At 43.1% G+C, this 17,263-nt stretch overlaps 1 protein-coding gene across 7 annotated transcripts in view; it reads left to right on the top strand.

The window, feature by feature from the left end:
* LOC129732918 (potassium voltage-gated channel protein Shaw-like) overlaps window positions 1-17,263 on the top strand; it is a 278,881-nt gene that overhangs the window by 105,904 nt on the left and 155,714 nt on the right. For all 7 annotated transcript variants that reach the window (XR_008729387.1, XR_008729388.1, XM_055694356.1 and 4 more), the window contains one exon: window positions 233-350. Coding sequence is in view for 5 of the 7 variants with exons in the window: in XM_055694356.1 (XP_055550331.1) it covers window positions 233-350 (118 nt within the window). In the remaining 2 variants the exon portion in view is untranslated. The remainder of the gene's footprint in view (window positions 1-232; window positions 351-17,263) is intronic.

Below are 17,263 nucleotides of genomic sequence, written 5' to 3' on the forward strand. Positions count from 1 at the left end.
GCGAGACAAAGGTAATTATTATTTTGCCAGCTTTGGTGCGATGTCGACTGTCAGTTCTCTTGACATGAATGATTTCGAACAAGCTAAATGTTTTGACAAAAGCTACTGTCGCACTTAATTACGTACAAGTTTCGGGCTGCCATTCAAATTATTTGTTGTTTTCACGCGTCGTTGGGCGCTTGTTGTCATCATTGGAATCAACACTCCGCTAATCTCGTTCGATCTTTCACAGAACCGGCAAGCTGCACTATCCAACCGATGTGTGTGGTCCACTGTTCGAGGAAGAGCTGGAATTCTGGGGTCTCGACTCGAACCAGGTTGAGCCGTGCTGCTGGATGACGTACACGCAGGTGAGTTTAAAATCTATTAGGTTAGAATCCAGTTAGAATTTTATACCACAAAATACATTCGTACAAACATTTTCTGAAGTCATAAAAATAAATAAATTCAACACTAGCAGCGCAAACTCTTCGTGAAAATAAGATAGAAACTTTAATCCATATCTGTTTGTCACAATCGTTACAATAGAGCAGCAGAATAGAATTTTTGATCAAACGTGATAAATACAAACACGACCATGGCATGGTCATAAAAACATTTTCAGCGCACACAGCATCAGTGATGTGAATCATCACCCAGAATACAGTTTTCCTCGCAGCATTATTCAGCTCAGCCCCAAACAACGACGCTGATTGCGAAAGCTCGCGGATGACGTATGGAACTGCATCAATCAAGCACGTGTTTGGAATTCTGAAACTTCGCCATCGTCACGTTCGTCGAAATCGTCGACAGAAAGCGCGAAGAGATCCAACCTTCAAATTCATGGACAGGATCATTCGCGGGGCGGGGTTCTACAATGCACAGGAAAAATGGGAAATAATTCTGATTGTGCACAGACAACAATCAACACGACCGGCTATGATGCTCGGAAGGAGAATAAACATTTGCTTGATATATTTGCCTTTTTTTTACATCCTATTCAGTTTGTTCTGTACAAACTGTAGCAAATATTCGGATGGAGAATTTTCTTGGAATTTTTAAAATGCAAACATTGTATGGAATGAATTAAATATTATGTAAAAATATCTACACCAAATGACCGATCGACCAATTTCGAGTGGCATCGATTTGAATAAAACTTTGTACATTAAATATTTTTCAATGGGTGGAAAAACTGTTTAGGTGCAAAAATATTTTTTTACAAGGCGTAGGTATATATATACTTTGCTTCGAACCTTGTAAGGGTCATTCCATACCAAGTGTCCATACCACATAGACCCGTCCTTCGGGGATTTAGTTCAAAGATGGAAGACTTATTCATCTAGGGTCACTATGGATAAATCCCGACTTTGGTCATTAACAACAAATGTACTATTGAGTGATTCTCCGTTAATTGTTTAGTTTTAAATAATTGGATTTTTCTTCCGGATGAATGAAGTCAGAAGATTTTTGTAACACAAGTCGCACAAAACGCAAACGTTACTTTGTAGCTCATGGCAGTCAGCAACAGATCTTATTGCCAAATATAATTTGAGATTATCAGCTGAAGTATGGCAGGCATAACAGAAAAACAAGACGGATACCATAACAAAAAAAGCAATGGACTACGGTTGCTTCCTTGCGGCACACCATATAAATTTACAAAACTGTATGACTCAGCATTTCGCAATTTCACCGATGAAGATCGATCTGTGGAGTGTAATACAGTGAAAGGGGTACTGCAGCAAATTTGAGGGTGTCGATCGTCCGGAAGACAAGCCATGTTGATCCTCGGAATGGACATGAAACGTCCAAAAATACCAATAGGCGATTTTCGAAAAGAATAAACCAAGAAATCCAGAACAAAAAAACATTTTATCAACAAAAGTGTTGCCAGCTTAATTATTTTTGTGTTTATAACAAAATTCGCATTCTGTGGCAAATGCAGCATATTTGACTTCGAATTTGATAGTTTCATCGTGTTCCACATGAGAAACACCTATCACCCTAAATTCATTTGAGTCAATCTCAAGATACAACATTTGTACAAAAATAGTTTTCAATTTCTCAATTTTCATCAAGCAATAGTATCCGAAGAACAACCCAAGAAATGATTTCCAAGATTTTTCTGGGTATGAGGAAATCCAAAGAAATCTTTCGTTTTTAGAAGTTTTTTTTATTCAATTAATTCTCAAAAGATATTTTTTTCAATTTAAAGTTATGGGTTTCTTTTTTTCTTATTCTCGCTCATTTTCCGTCGGTCTAGTTTCAGTGCCAATCACCGTTGTTGTTTGTAGTTGAGCCAATCACCGACGCCTGGAGAGGCGACTCCACCCAGGACCCTAACTTACGACCCGTTCGATTAACGGACCGGCGCCAACGGCTTTACTTCCTCATGCGATGGAAAGCGTGATCCCAGAGATTTTTCGCCTCGGACAATCTCCCGGTGTCGGCTAGAATTGAATCTAGACCAGTTTGGGTTGGTTGTGAGTGGATCACGCCACCCCACAGCCATCGACACCTATGTCGGCGTTGGGATTCGAACTCAGGCTTGAGCGTGGTTGGCGGAGACTTTACCAGTTTCATCGTGTTGCTGTTGTTGAAGTGGATGTCGTTCTCAAACGACGAAATCTTTACTAGAAAGGATTGCAGTATGCATGGATCGGCTTTTAAATTTCTTTTACTCACTGCACTCCGCAGCTACAGCAAGAAAGGTGTTCAACATCTGCTCACGGCACGACAAAATCGAGATTTTTCCTTCGGGACCCAAGATGAATAATTGCCCCAACCAAGCTTCAGAAAAGTACTGCGGTGCGACACTATACTGACGAATGTTTTCGCTTTTTACTATAGTGCGATTCCGCAATCAGTTTAATCGACCATTTTTGATTTGGCTGAAATTTCTCGTAGACGTTGCTATGGGCAATAGATGCCATTTTGTGCTTTTAGGTTAGCTTTTTGAAACATGACTTCATTACTGTGAATCTATTTAAAAATGCTATGTTGGGAAGGTATTGACGATAACACATATTTTCAAAGCCAAAACGACTTGTTTGATCGATGTTACGTTTTCGGCAAAGTTGTAGATATTATAATTATCACTGAAAAAAATATACATTCTAGAATTTTTATTTTCAAAAAAGCTCAAAAGAAAAAAATAACTATCTGAAAAGCTTTTTTTTAAATCAATTCTTTCAATCAATGAAAACTTCAAAGACTACTTGGATCATGGAGAAATCAAGAAAAAATGTTAAAATATTTTGAAAAAAAAAATTTTTTTTAAAGGATAAAATTCTGTTTCACAACTTCACCAAAGACACTATCCCAATCAGACAACCCATTTTGTCTGTAAATATATTTTGAATCATCAATAGGGTGCTCTATTGACCTCTTCACAGGGTAAATTCTGAAAAGAAAAAAAAATCTTAACATTATAACTTTTTTTCCTTGATTTTCATGATCGGACAGTTCTCAAGGCTTAGGTAATCTTTTTTAGTTTCCATGAATATTTTTTTTTTTTTTTTTTTGAAAGAACTCTCTACAACTTTTCCGAAGACGTCACACCGATGAAACAAACCGTTTTGGCTCGAAATTATCTGTAACCATCAATACCTTTCCAACATAGCATTTTCAATAGCTTCTCAAAAATGAATCGGATTTAAAAGAAATTTTTAATTTTTTTTTTCATTTTCGAGTGCAGAAGGAGGCCGCAGGGCCAAGTCTCCAGTGCTTAAACACTTTCCATTCCAGTGGAGAGATTAGATTTGGAATCGCAGCATAGTAACCCGAGAGGTCAAATAAATTCTGCGTTGGAATGCCGTATAGTAAGACAAGGTTGAATATAGTGGATAGTCGAAGGGAACAGTGATAGTAATTGCAGAAAGGTGCATGAAAAGAAAAAAAGAATAGTCGTAACTGTGGTTGATGTTAATAAATTTCGTCCATTTGTAATATATGTATGTAATATTTGTCACGTATGCCGGTCTGTGTCCAGGGCCTCTCAAGGCAACCTCTCCCAACCGCACATATATTTAAATATTTTTATTCATTAAAACTCTTCTCAGATGAAACATTTGATAAATAGTAATAACATGGTAATAGTAATTTGCTTTTTAACATACCTGCTGTGCCTTAATCCTTCCCTTACCCCGTTTTATGTTTGTTTCCTTTAATCACTCTTTCATTGACCTTTGTTTGATTGTATTCCTCAGGGTAATTGCTTGATTCTTCATTTGCTCTAATTCTTGATTTTTCTCGCATTTTTTTCTCAAAGAGGAAACTGGATTAATAATTTGATTTGAACAATAAAAATTAATGTAAATAAGTCTGAATTACGACCGCGCATCTATCTAACTACTGGTTGAGCGTTGGCTTTGAGAAAGTTGACAACGCAATCTTTTGATAACTATACCAAATGCCTTTACTGAGCCCTCTCGGCACCTCAGTAGAAAGCATGTCTTAGTTGTCACAATAGTCAATTAAAACTGCTTAATCCGTAAAAGACGAGATCAATCAATCTGACCTTTATCAAAGTGTTAAATGATTCAAACATTCCACCCAATTAACATTCAACTTCGTCTTATTACGGCCGTTTCAATGAAAGATTCTAATGAGCTTTATAGACATTTAAAATTATTTTACAATGGTCATGCTGTATGCAGTACTAGGTTAAGTTTTATTGCTTCTTTATTTTGATTACAACCGAAAAGCCCATCAAAGTCTTTTCAAAGAACGTTTGAGGTGTTTTGCAACTAGCATCTGTCCTTATTAGACTGGATCTATCTTGTATAATACATAACCGAGAAGAATATTTTAGTTCGAGAATTTAAACCAGATATTACTAATTGCAAAACCGTCAAGCCCCTCAACCTAGGAGAGGGAATGAATCGGATTTAAAAGAAATTAAACCAATAGCACAAAATGGCCTAGTGCTTGAAGGAAGTCCTGTTGGTTTGGCCTGCGCTGTTGACAGCCTGCCGGTCGGCTGTGGCTGTCACCGATGATGTTGAACACGTTTCTCCTTTTTTTAAGGCCGATGCCATAATGAACACAAAGTAAACCATTTCATATATTTTCCCATTGTTTATGTTATCCTCCACGTGAGAAAAAACGTGTTTCGCATCGCCTCGCTTTTATAAAAGCATCGGCCTTGCTCTCGTGAATCATAATCACCCGACAGCCTACTCGGATTTGTGTTTACCACTGGTACAAATATGTTTATAGCCACAACGGTTTGTTTGATCAGTTTGACGTCTTTGGTGAAGTTGTGAATACTTAGTCTATTATGGCAAGTTATGGTTATATCGCATAAGCGCAATGGTACCAGTTATGGCACTACTCCATTTAAACACCATAGGCCATAACTGGTACATTTTTTAAGTATTGCCATAACTGGAACGCTTCACCTAAACCTAAACCTTTTGCGTCTTCGAAAAAAAATGTTCAAGATAAATATATAAAATCCTTGGCGTGATCCCGCTAACGAACCCTTGGATAAATTCGTGCATAAGGTTGAAAAAACGAACATTTTATAAACTTGATTCTCAAACTTTGTTATATTTATTAAGACTTTGGTCAGATGAATCATAGGAAATTAACAAATAAATAAATTAATTAATTATTAAAAATTCTTTTTCTCAAAGTAATTATCAGTAAATTTGACTGACCACAAAGTTTTTTGTTTTAATAACGGGTGTCTAACTTTGGGAGTATTTCCTGAACCGAGTGCCTATTGAAATAAAAAATATTTTTAGAGTCAGACCGGTTTGTCTTCGGCAAAGTTGTAGACAGTAATAAAAAAATATTTTTATTTGTTTATTTTTTATTGCTCAAAGTTAAAACAACTAGCAATGCTCCGATACACTTCATGGTTCATGCGTCTGCGCCAAACACCATTTTCTAGTTTGCCGCCAAGGATTGAACGCAAAGCCCCATTTTTTCCTGGCAGGGCAAAGTTACTACATCATTCCCGAGGACACACCAATCAAACAAACCATTGCGGTTTTTTTTTATTATAGAGCAGAATCGCGCCAAATGACCTGAAAATACGCAAAAATTTAATCCATCATTTTTTATTTGAATGAAACTTTGTACACCTATTTGGCTTAGCAAATTGAGCATTTTTCACAGGTAGAGAGATTTTTTACACCCATGAGTTATATTCTAAAAGGGCGTATGCTTTTTGGCATAGGTTTTGTACGAAACATTGTAGCCCAGAAACCGTTAGTGTATCTGTGTGTGTGTGTGTGTTTTTTTTTTTAAAGGTGGCGGGGAAATCTGCAAACAGACACCTGAGAAGAGAACTCAGGGTGTGGGGATGAGACTGGGGGAGAGATGCTGGGGTAGTTACACTCGCCCAGGCACCTACTGATCCCTGTCCCGACCCACTAAAACCCCTCCAGTCTCCAGCCCTGGTCTTCCCGGAACAACGGTTAAGTATTACGTCGGGGAGTGGCTTTTGTGCGTGATGCACTCTCTTTACTCTTATAACCTCCTAGCTAACTACCTGGAGACTGGTAATTAGCTACCACTGGCGTGTTGGTGGTTGACCCGCCACACACGTTGCAGCTCCAGAACAATCTGAGAGGCGGCCGCACAGACCGCGTTCCAGATGTCCGGGTCGTCGCACATCCTCCGGACTAGATTGTCCGGAGTAGTGCCAGGCCCGCTCACAGCCATCATGTTGCTCCTCGCTCTTGCGAAACGGGGGCATACGAAGAAGACATGCTCAGCAGTCTCCTCCTCCTCCACGCACTCGGGACACATGGGGGACACCGCGTGTCCGAACCTGTGCAGATATTGCCTGAAACAACCATGGCCTGACAGGATTTGTGTCAGGTGGAAATTCACTTCACCATGTCGTCTCCCGACCCAGCCGGATATCTCCGGTATGAGTCGGTGCGTCCATCTGCCCTTTGTGGAGTTGGGCCATTCCCGCTGCCAGCGGAGCATCGAGAATGACCTTCTGGTACCTCGTATGCCCCTTGTGTCACGTTGGTCGAAACACTCTCTGTCCTCCTTGATGGCGATGCTGATAGGCATCATGCCGGACAAGACACAGATTGCATCGTATGACACCGTACGATACGCACTCGCAACTCTCAGGCACATGAGCCTGTAGGTACTTTCCAGTTTACCACGGTAACTGTTAGTACCTAGCGCTCTGGACCACACTGGCTCACCATACCTAAGTATGGACGAAACCACGCTGGCAAGAAGTCTTCGCTTGCTGCCATAAACCGCTGAGCTATTGGACATCATACGAGATAGTGCTGCAATAGCCGATGAGGCCCTCTTACAGGCATAGTCGACGTGACTCCCGAACGTGAGCTTGTCGTCCACCATAACCTCCAAGAGCTTCAGGGATCGCTTCGAGGTGATGGTGCAGTCTCCGAGTATGACCACCGCCTGTTGCTCCGATTTACGGTTGTTCACAACCGTGACCTCCGTCTTATGATGCGCGAGCTCCAGTTTCCTGGAGCGCATCCAGTCCTCGACCTTGCGTATACAGTGCGCGGCCGTCAACTCGACCTCCTCGATAGACTCGCCGTGAACCTCCAGCGTTATGTCGTCTGCAAAGCTGACGATCACAACCCCTACAGGGAACTTGAGTTTCAACACTCCGTCATACATGACATTCCACAACACCGGGCCCAGGATAGAACCTTGCGGAACTCCTGCGGTAATTGGGACGCACTTCTGACCCTCCTCCGTGTCGTAAACAAGTACTCGATTCTGGAAATAATTTTCCAGAATCTTGTACAGCGACACCGGTACATGGATGCTCCTGAGCGCGAGCGCTATGGAGTCCCAACTGGCACTATTGAACGCATTCTTCACGTCAAGCGTGACGATTGCGCAGTAGCGTATTCCCCTTCTCTTGCGCTGGATTGCTACCTCCGCCGTCTCGATGACGGAAGAGATTGCGTCCAGCGTGGACCTGCCCTTCCGGAAGCCGAACTGGTTACTTGCCAGACCATGTACACTCTCCGTGTACCTCACCAGTCTGTTGATGATGATCCTCTCAAGCACCTTGCCCGCGGTGTCCAGCAGGCAAATAGGCCTATATGCCGATGGGTCCCCTGGCGGTTTCCCAGCCTTCGGCAATAAGACCAGTCTCTGCCGCTTCCACCTGTCCGGAAAGAGACAGTCATCCAGACACCTCTGCATGACTGCCCTGAACAGCCCGGGGGCCGTTTTTATCGCCAGCCTGATCGCCAGGTTAGGGATACCATCCGGTCCCGGTGCCTTGCTCACCTTTAGGGATATGGCGATCACGATGAGTTCCTCATTCGTAACCCTTGCCTCCTCCCCTGCCTCGACACGGCTGTCGTCGCTCACGGATTGGATGCTCGGCAGGTTGGCCGACCATCTCTGGTCTATGTCTGAGATACTGGAACGTCGGACGTGAGACTCGACCGCCGGAGGCCAAGTACTTGGCTCGTGGCGTGGAAAGAGTCCCTCGATGATGCGCTCCAGCATCGCTGGTGATCGCTCTGCAGGCGCCAGCGCGCCTTTAGTCTTGGCCATTACGATCCTGTAGGCGTCCCCCCACGGATTTGTATTGGCACTCGCACATAGCCTATCGAAGCAGGCCCTCTTGCTGGCCTTTATCGCACTCTTTAGCATCGATCTTGCCGAACTGAATGCTGCGCGGCGCTCTGTCCTCTCTTCTTCGTTTCGCGCACGCTGCATCCTCCGTCTTGCACGGAGGCACGCACTGCGAAGGTCGGCTATCGCGTCCGTCCACCAGTAAACCGGTGGCTTTCCATTCCTAGGTTGGCGAGTCCTAGGCATGGTGGCGTCGCACGCTCGCGATAGCATAGCAACTAGTTGGTCAGCAGTCGGGCGGAGCCAACTGCCCCCCTCGCGCTCCCTTCTCATTGCCTTTTCGAATATAGTGTAGCCATCGTCTACCCTCCTGTTCTTGATCAGTCCTGGGCTGGAGAACGTCACGTCGATGATCGACTCCGCACCATTTCTGCTAAATGTACTTTTGTTCCCAACGTTGGCCAGATCAAGATTGAGCTTTGCAAAAGCCCCCAACAGGATCTGGCCCCTCTGGTTCGTGGAGCGACTTCCCCACTCAACAGCCCAAGCGTTGAAGTCGCCCGCCACCACCAACGGCGTTAGGCCCGTTAGCTCCATGGATAGGAGGTCGACCATCTGGGTGAACCTTCCGGTAGACCAACGTGGCGGAGCATAGCAACTGCAGTAGAACACTCCGTTCACATTAGCAACTACGTACCCTTCTTCTGAGGTTGAGACAACCTCCTGAACCGGGAACTTGCTCGTCGTACATATGGCCGCCAAACTGGACTTATCCGCAACCCAGTTACCGTTTCCGGGAGGGATGCGGTAGGGATCCGATATGACGGCGATGTCCGACAACGACTCAGTGGCTGCTTGGTGTAGCAGCTGCTGAGCCGCGAAGCAATGGTTCAGGTTCAGTTGCGTCACCCTTACGCCCGTGGTTTCGCAGCCGGCTTACCGGCTGGGCACCTGGGGCCTCTCATAAAGTGTTTGGCGTCCCGTTTCCCGGAACATACCATGCACTTGGGAGACTCCCCACAGTCCTTTGCTTTATGGCCTGCACCCCCACATCGCCTGCACAGCTGGCTCCTATCGGGCCCCTTGCAGGTCCAGGACTTATGTCCGCCCTCGAAGCACCGGAAGCAAATGTCTGGTTGCTGAAGTATGCCCAGAGGACATACAGACCAGCCGACCTTCAACTTGCCCTCTTTCAGGGCCAGGTTAGCGTCCGCCGACGGTTGTCGGAAGGTAGCTATCTGGGTCCCCGCCGGACCTTTGCGGAGGCGGATTGACTCCTTAGCCACCTCCACCCCGCACTTCGCTTTTAGGGCTTGTGCAATGTCGCACCCCTTCGGTGATTTCGTCCAGGTTTTTCAGCTGGAGAGTCACTTCTGAGGTGAGTGCCCGCACTTGCACCTCCTTCCCTAGGACCTTTTCAGCTACCGTTTTGTAGGTAGCCCCCTTGTTCTTGGCGTCCTTCCGGAGCTCAAGTATCATCTCGCCAGTGCGAGATCGGTGGATACTCCGCACATCCGCCCCCAGATCCTTGAGCTGGGTTTCCCCCCTCATCTTCTTCAAGACTTCTGAGTACTTCGACCCATCCGTCTTGAGTATGAGGGCATCACCCCTACTCCGCGCCTTTTTGACCTTTTTTGGTCCTCTGGCCGCTCCGCCATCATGTCGCGTCGCACCTTCCCGACGCTTCCTACCCTCTACGGTAGTCCAAGGGTTGCCCGTAGCCTCCACCTGTGCCTTTTCCGCGGTGGACCTTGAACCGGTTGGCGTGTGTTCCCGTGGGAGTAGCACGACCAATCGTTTCTTGGTGTTCCCGGGGGCCGTTTCCCCCGGGGACTGCCTCGTTCGCTTAGCGACCTGCCCCGTGGAGCAGACCGACGCGAACGAGGGGGCGTCTGTCTGCACCTCTTTAGATGCAGTCGCCCTCCCGGTCCTGGCCGCTTTCTCGGCCGCCTTCACCCGAGCTACGAGTTCTTCGTGCTCCTTTCTGGCTTCATCAATGGTGCTCCGAAGCAGGAGGAGGCTCTGCTTCAGGTCGCCAGCGATGTTTAGCCTGTTCGCCAAGAACTCGATTATGGCATCGAGTTGTTCAGACAGCGCCGCCACTCTTGGCCGCGTGTCCATACACCTTTTGACGGCCTTGACTAGCAAGGGACCGTCTACCGAGATGTCTGGTGTGGACACCGACGGATTCGCCGTTTTTCCACCTCCAGACTTCGCCGCATCCGTCTCAGCCTTCTTCTGCGGAGACCGCTGGATGCCACCTCTTGCGAAGGGATTTTGTAATCCCTCCGCACTCGTCTCTTTCGTTTTGAATGTGTTCATTTTGATGTTAAATGGGTCCCCCTTCCAGCCGCTATCTTTGTCCATGGTGGAGTAGTCGCCTATGTGGTCCCATGGTGGTCTATGCCGAAGCAGTGAGGTCATGGCTAGGGTAAGCAGTCATAGCGCCTTATGGGCAACTATGACTCCACCGACCGGCGCAAGTCAGGAACAACCATCTGATCCTACTCCTGCCTGATTCCCACCAGGCAATAGACTCGGAACGTACTGGAAGGCCTGCCAGGTTTTATGGGACGGAGACCCCTGCACCGGGTACCACCTCGCCATTTCAAGCCGTTGTCACACGACTTTACTAAGCTCGATGCAGGTGCCAGCCCGAGGATGCGGTACCATTCCGAAATCCAGCTCATATCCGTTCACTACGCTGCCAGTTGCCATAATCGGGACCTTACTGGCATCAGTCCCGATGGGCGGGTAAGTGCTTTTGGGTGTTGGGTGCGGCTCTATTCGCTCCGTCAGAGGTGCTTCCGGGTGATTGTGGCTTTTGCGAGGAGTCGACTGTCCCTGGTCCGACGCTCACCACCCCTAGGCGACCTCCCGCTGCTGGTCCGGGACTGTTCGGTCCTGTCAGTGGTCACACCTGTATTGTGCGCCCTCGACGATCGCCACACGTCGACCCGTGGTGGCATGCAGCTCTGCCAGTGTGTGTGTGTGTGTGTGTGTGTGTGTGTGTGTGTGTGTGTGTGTGTGTGTGTGTGTGTGTGTGTGTGTGTGTGTGTGTGTGTGTGTGTGTGTGTGTGTGTGTGTGTGTGGAACCTTTCTAGATCCCACTGTCTGGCAGTGATATAGTGAAAAAAAAGACAGTTGCAATTATATTTCAATTCTGCAACTATCTTAGTTTCGGGTTCTAGAAGGTGTTAGCTCTACCGACCTTCCAAAGACCCTTTACAGAATGACTGAGTACTTGCAGTACATTCCGGAGTAATTTTCCAATCGGTAAGCCCCGCCTAAAAATAATATTACAATCTAACAGATTTTATTATTATTTTCAGACTTTCAATTCGTTTGATACATTTTTATCAAAAAAAATGACCTAGCATGTTATATTTATTGACAAGAGGAGTGCCAAATAGTATATGAATAAATCTCACCATATATACGTACCAAAATATAACCTATGTTTGTACCAAAATATTTCCTAAAATCTGATGACAAATTGCTTAACTTGTATTAAATAATGTGTCAATCGGTCGCTTACGCAATTGCTATAATAAGAAAATTTAACTTAAAATAATAATGATAAATTAAAAAATTTAAGCCAAAAAAGGACATATATTTGCAATGCATTTGCTCCATTTAAGGTGGAAACTGCAGCACTATCTGTCCACTCGGACCTGCACACAAGCTTTCATGCAAGCCTTGATGTGGAAAGCAAGCGACGCTCGTTCCAATTGTCACTTTCTATGCATGAACAATTTTGAAAGTATCAAAAATATCACTTTTAAACTACCTCCCGCATGTTCACTATACTTATCTTTAGCCGCATCGTTTTAATGTTCACTTCCTCTGTCACACGGGATTCGGTAGTCCCAGATGCCCCACTAAAATTAGTTTTTTTTTACGAGCCGATACAGAATTGACTCTTCTACACTTCTCAAAGCAATGTTCATCAATCCTTTCATTTATAATACCCTTTAAACACACTGGACTCTGAACGAAGGCTTCTCAACTATGACTACAACACGAATTACACCCTCCACGTATTATAAATCACGACAAAACGCGACAACTTCGGACGCAATAAACGAAGACAAAACCCGCTGCAAACGACCGTGGCGCCAATCCCATATGCTAATTCAGCTATTTCATCGAATAATCTTCACGGCACTACGATACACATCAAGTAAAAGTTTCGCAGCACACACAACATAATAAACATTCCTGAAAAACACTCACTTCGCGATATTAAACAAATTTTCTTCCGAAAAATCGCACGAGCGAAAATTTTGACGTCCGAATCCGGCCATGGCCTGCTTCTCTCGCCACAAAAGTTTGTAGCCCAGAAACCGTTGGTTGTATAGAAAAAAAGTTAAAAATAAACATTAAATTTCAATTTAAAAAAAATGAGTTCAATTTTTTTTTATATTTTTTTTAAGAAACTTGAACGCAACTTTAAAAAAAAACAGGATAGAGAAATGAAAAATATTCTTTTTATGGTAGATAAATTTTTTTATAAAAATTCTAATTCAAATATTTTTCAAAATATTTGTATTCTGATGATTTTAAAAGATGCAGAGAGTTATTTTTAATCAAAAAACTCTTGGTAATTAACATTCTAAAGGCATCGGTTTTCGAGTTATTTTGAATTTAAGCTCGAACAACTAGTAATATTTAGGAAAATACACGTTTTTCTTAATTTGTCCGTGGTTCTCCAGCAAAAACCATACGTTCATTGGAATGCTTGATCAAAAATATACAATTCATTATGTGACAGTAAACCGATTGGATAAATAACTCAGCCGCTGTACCTTAGCTTACCTACACGTTCCCCCTTGCCGAATGGTTTTACCTACTTGTTTATTAATAATAACTGTTTGTAGTCAGACATTTTTTTTTGCAGTGTAAATTTTTTTATGATGCGTTTTTAATTCCCTACAACTCATTCTCAGACAGTTTGTCTATACAACCAACGGATTCTGGGCTACAATGTTTCGAATGAAACCTATGCCAAAAGGCATACGCCCTTTTAGAATATAGCTCATGGGTGTAAAAAATCTCTCCATCTGTGAAAAATGCTCAGTTTGCTAAGCCAAATACGTGTGCAAAGACCAGGCGCGATTCTGCTTTATAGGAATTTTTACTTTTTATACTTATTTCACTATGATTAGATAACCATCAGTGATTAGCTAACCTGTTGCAGCTTTATAGAAAAAATATATTTTCAAAATATGAGCTTTTCGAGATAATTATTTTTCAATGTTTTGTTGCCATTAATCCTAAAATAAAAAGGCGCGTCGAAAACTGCCAAACGTAAATACTAAAAAAACATAAAAATTCATCGTAACATAAGTCTTTAAAAATACGAAGCTCGCAGTCACAAATTAAAAACATATGATGATTGTAGTGTTTACAGAGTTGTAATTAGCAAAACAGATGGGTTGATAACATATCATAATATAAACTTTTTAATCAAATGTCACCATTACTACCTAGCACTTCTATTAAAATTCTGACATAAAACTTGAAATTAGTATGTCAATTTAATTAACATAAACGTTGTGTAACCAATCTTAAAATAAACCAGAGAAGATTTAGATAAACATGCTATCTAACGTAAATATTTGCATCGAAACGACTGTCCAATAATTTACCGTGGGCTTGATACGATCGTTACTTGAAAAGTTGATGAAATCATATCCACATAACACCTACTGTATCTCACACACCCAGCAAATCCAGTTACAACAAATCAAAATTCCAAACGATACAGCTGAACACAAAACCATAGTTTCATCCAATATTGGCCGACTTTCTCGCAGCCTTTGCCAGTTGCCACTACTGCGAAGAATCGGACCTGCCGGGGCTGTTTCTGTTTTACGTTTTCATCAGCTCGGCAGAGCGTATAAACATCTGCACTCTCGCCTCTTCCGAAGGCATCTATTATTCACTCGTACTGCAATTGAGATAACGTGCGCTTGTTAGCTTTACCAGGGCACAGGATGATGATTTATTCCTGCAACTCATCCCAGAGCAGCTCGGTCGGTTCACACCTAATAATCTGCTGCTGTGTCCAAAGTAAGAACCTAAACCTTCGGCCTAAAGTTTGAATTTGCCACTGGTGAAATATTTACGTTGGAAAGATGATTTGTGAAACCGGTCGGTTTTACAAGACATATACGTTTGGAAAAACCAACAATATAAACAGGTTCCACTCGTTCCACTGTACCTACTACGGATTTCCTTTCTAGGAGAAAGTCAATGACGCAATTGATGCTGCTGCTGCTGTTGCTGTTGTTTGATTTGCACTTGACAAGCAGAAAGATTGATGGAAGGAAGTTGTTTCTCATCACTCATCGGGGGCATCATCAGGGGCTTAGAATGTTTAGGTTCAGTAGCTTCTCTAGCTTTAGCTTCTTCAAGGGTAGTTATTACTATCCAGGTCTGTATATAGGTAGGTTAGGAACGGACAACTAACGAGCGGTCGGTCGAATGACTGTTGAAATGCCGATTGAAAGATCGTTTGTTGTGATTTGCTTGTTAGTGGTTTGCTTTTGGCTTCACTGGTTCCCAGTGCAACCACTCAGAATAGTTTCTTTGGGTGGAAATCTTTTCCGTTTAGAATTCCTTCCAAGTGTGAAGCGTCATTAATACGATACTTTAAGCCAAACGATGCATGATTAATTTGTTGAATGTGGTTTTCATAGTGAATCGTAGCAGTTCACAGCAGTGAAATAAGCTAGGCTTTTAATTTAAACTTTACTATTTCATATGTGGCTTTTCATATTACCTGCAAAGAACTTAGAATGAGGCATATTTTCCGCTCAATCAGCAAACATTTCGTTAACACTTCGCTCTATTTGAATTTGATTTTCACAAACCAAACATATATCTGTGTGTGTTGGATACCCAGTTTCCGATTTATGATTGTTTAGAAAACCGATTTTAAACAAACTGCTCGATTTCACCCTTCGTAGCCATGGCTGGTAAATGCAATCGATAGTCCCCCGCTCTGGACCAGACATTGTCCCGAGTAAACCTTTCGTTCACTCCCGCTGTTGTCTCGTTTTCTGTACGTCCACTAACTAAACACCGAAAGATTTTCCACGTGAAATGAAGCCGAAGGGAAAATGTAGGCCAGTCAAGTAGTTTCATGTTACATAGCGACGAGTTTCTCACGCCGTACTGCACTGCTCCCTTTCTTTCGCATCCCGAACCCGCCGCCTGTAGAAATGTAAAATGAGAAAACCCCGTAACGTCAATATTTGGATTAGCAATATCGAAGCAAAATTGGAAAGTTCATAAAATTAAGCTGGTATCGGTCCGGTGGGTACCATCCGGACGCCACTGTCTGTCGCTCTTATCTTGTCGCTCAGATTACGTATGCTTCATTGGGCGGTGGCTGTGGCTGGTGTGGGAAGCAGTTAAGTGAATTTGAGAGATGGTAAGGAAAATATTTGTTTCTATAGTTCGGGTTTCAACAGGCGGAGGCAAGTGCGCCGACAAAACCGATGTCTGCTGGAGCCGTCCCTTGTGTTTGCAGTTGTCAGTTACTTGTCTGAACATCACTGGCACATTTTGTGGCACTAAGTGCAGACTCTAGCCAAAAGCCATGTAATTGTTCTATAAGACTGACTGAAACAATGTACAAGATCCGAAAATGGGTTGTAGAACGAAGCCGTGACTTTTCTTTGAGTAGTTATTTGGTTTTATTACTGCTCCGGGTTTCCAAGATGAACCAGGCTGTGAACAGTTTGGGTTTCACATGAGTTTTCACTTTAAAAAGAACAGATGGTCACTGGCTATTAAAAGTTTTAATCTAATTAGCTTCCATATACACACTCTCTCCAGACGATAAAAGCAATTTTCTAAACCATACAAAACAAGGAAATGGAAGAGTAATATGGATGGCTATGCCAACAATACTCGATCATTGTGGTTTCGATGTCATAAAAACTGCAAAGCTCCTTAAAGCGCTGAGGAACATGAACAATTGACAGTAGAAGTTACCATCACATAAGCAGTCAGGCATCAGTTAATAAAATGAGAAACATTGGCACAGGACATCCACAGTTAATTTTTGTCGCACTGTCGATTTGAGATATGTGTGTGTGATAATTTCTAAAGCGGTAAAATAGGTAGAACAATCAAAACTTGAGTTGACAAGATATAATTAATTAAAAATTTTTGAAGTTTCTAAGTCAAATCTATACAAATAAAAACGAAGTTTTGTCTGTCTGTCTGCCGGATCTTCATAGACTTGGAAATGACTAAACCAATCGGCGTTAAAGGCTCCCATCATAGTTTCAGACTCTTCATTTCTCTAGAAGAAAGGACTCCAATGCAAGTGAAACAAAAAATTCTGCATAACTCGATAACTAATTAAGGAAATGGAACCAAATTTGGAAAATAAGGATTTTAGAATATGAAAAACGTTCCTATGATGGTTTGACACTCCTCCCGACATAAAAAGGAGGTAGTCTCAAAACGGAACACATATTTCAACCCGTTTTCCCAGGATAACGGCCTAAAATGATCCGGATCTGGTTCTATTTCTGTTTCTGTTTCTGTTTTTGTTTCTGTTTCTGTTTCTGTTTCTGTTTCTGTTTCTGTTTCTGTTTTTGTTTCTGTTTCTGTTTCTGTTTCTGTTTCTGTTTCTGTTTCTGTTTCTGTCTCTGTTTCTGTTTCTGTTTCTGTTTCTGTTTCTGTTTCTGTTTCTGTTTCTGTTTCTGTTTCT

The sequence above is a fragment of the Wyeomyia smithii genome, chromosome 3, assembly GCF_029784165.1.
Source record: "Wyeomyia smithii strain HCP4-BCI-WySm-NY-G18 chromosome 3, ASM2978416v1, whole genome shotgun sequence".
NCBI lineage: Eukaryota > Metazoa > Arthropoda > Insecta > Diptera > Culicidae > Wyeomyia > Wyeomyia smithii.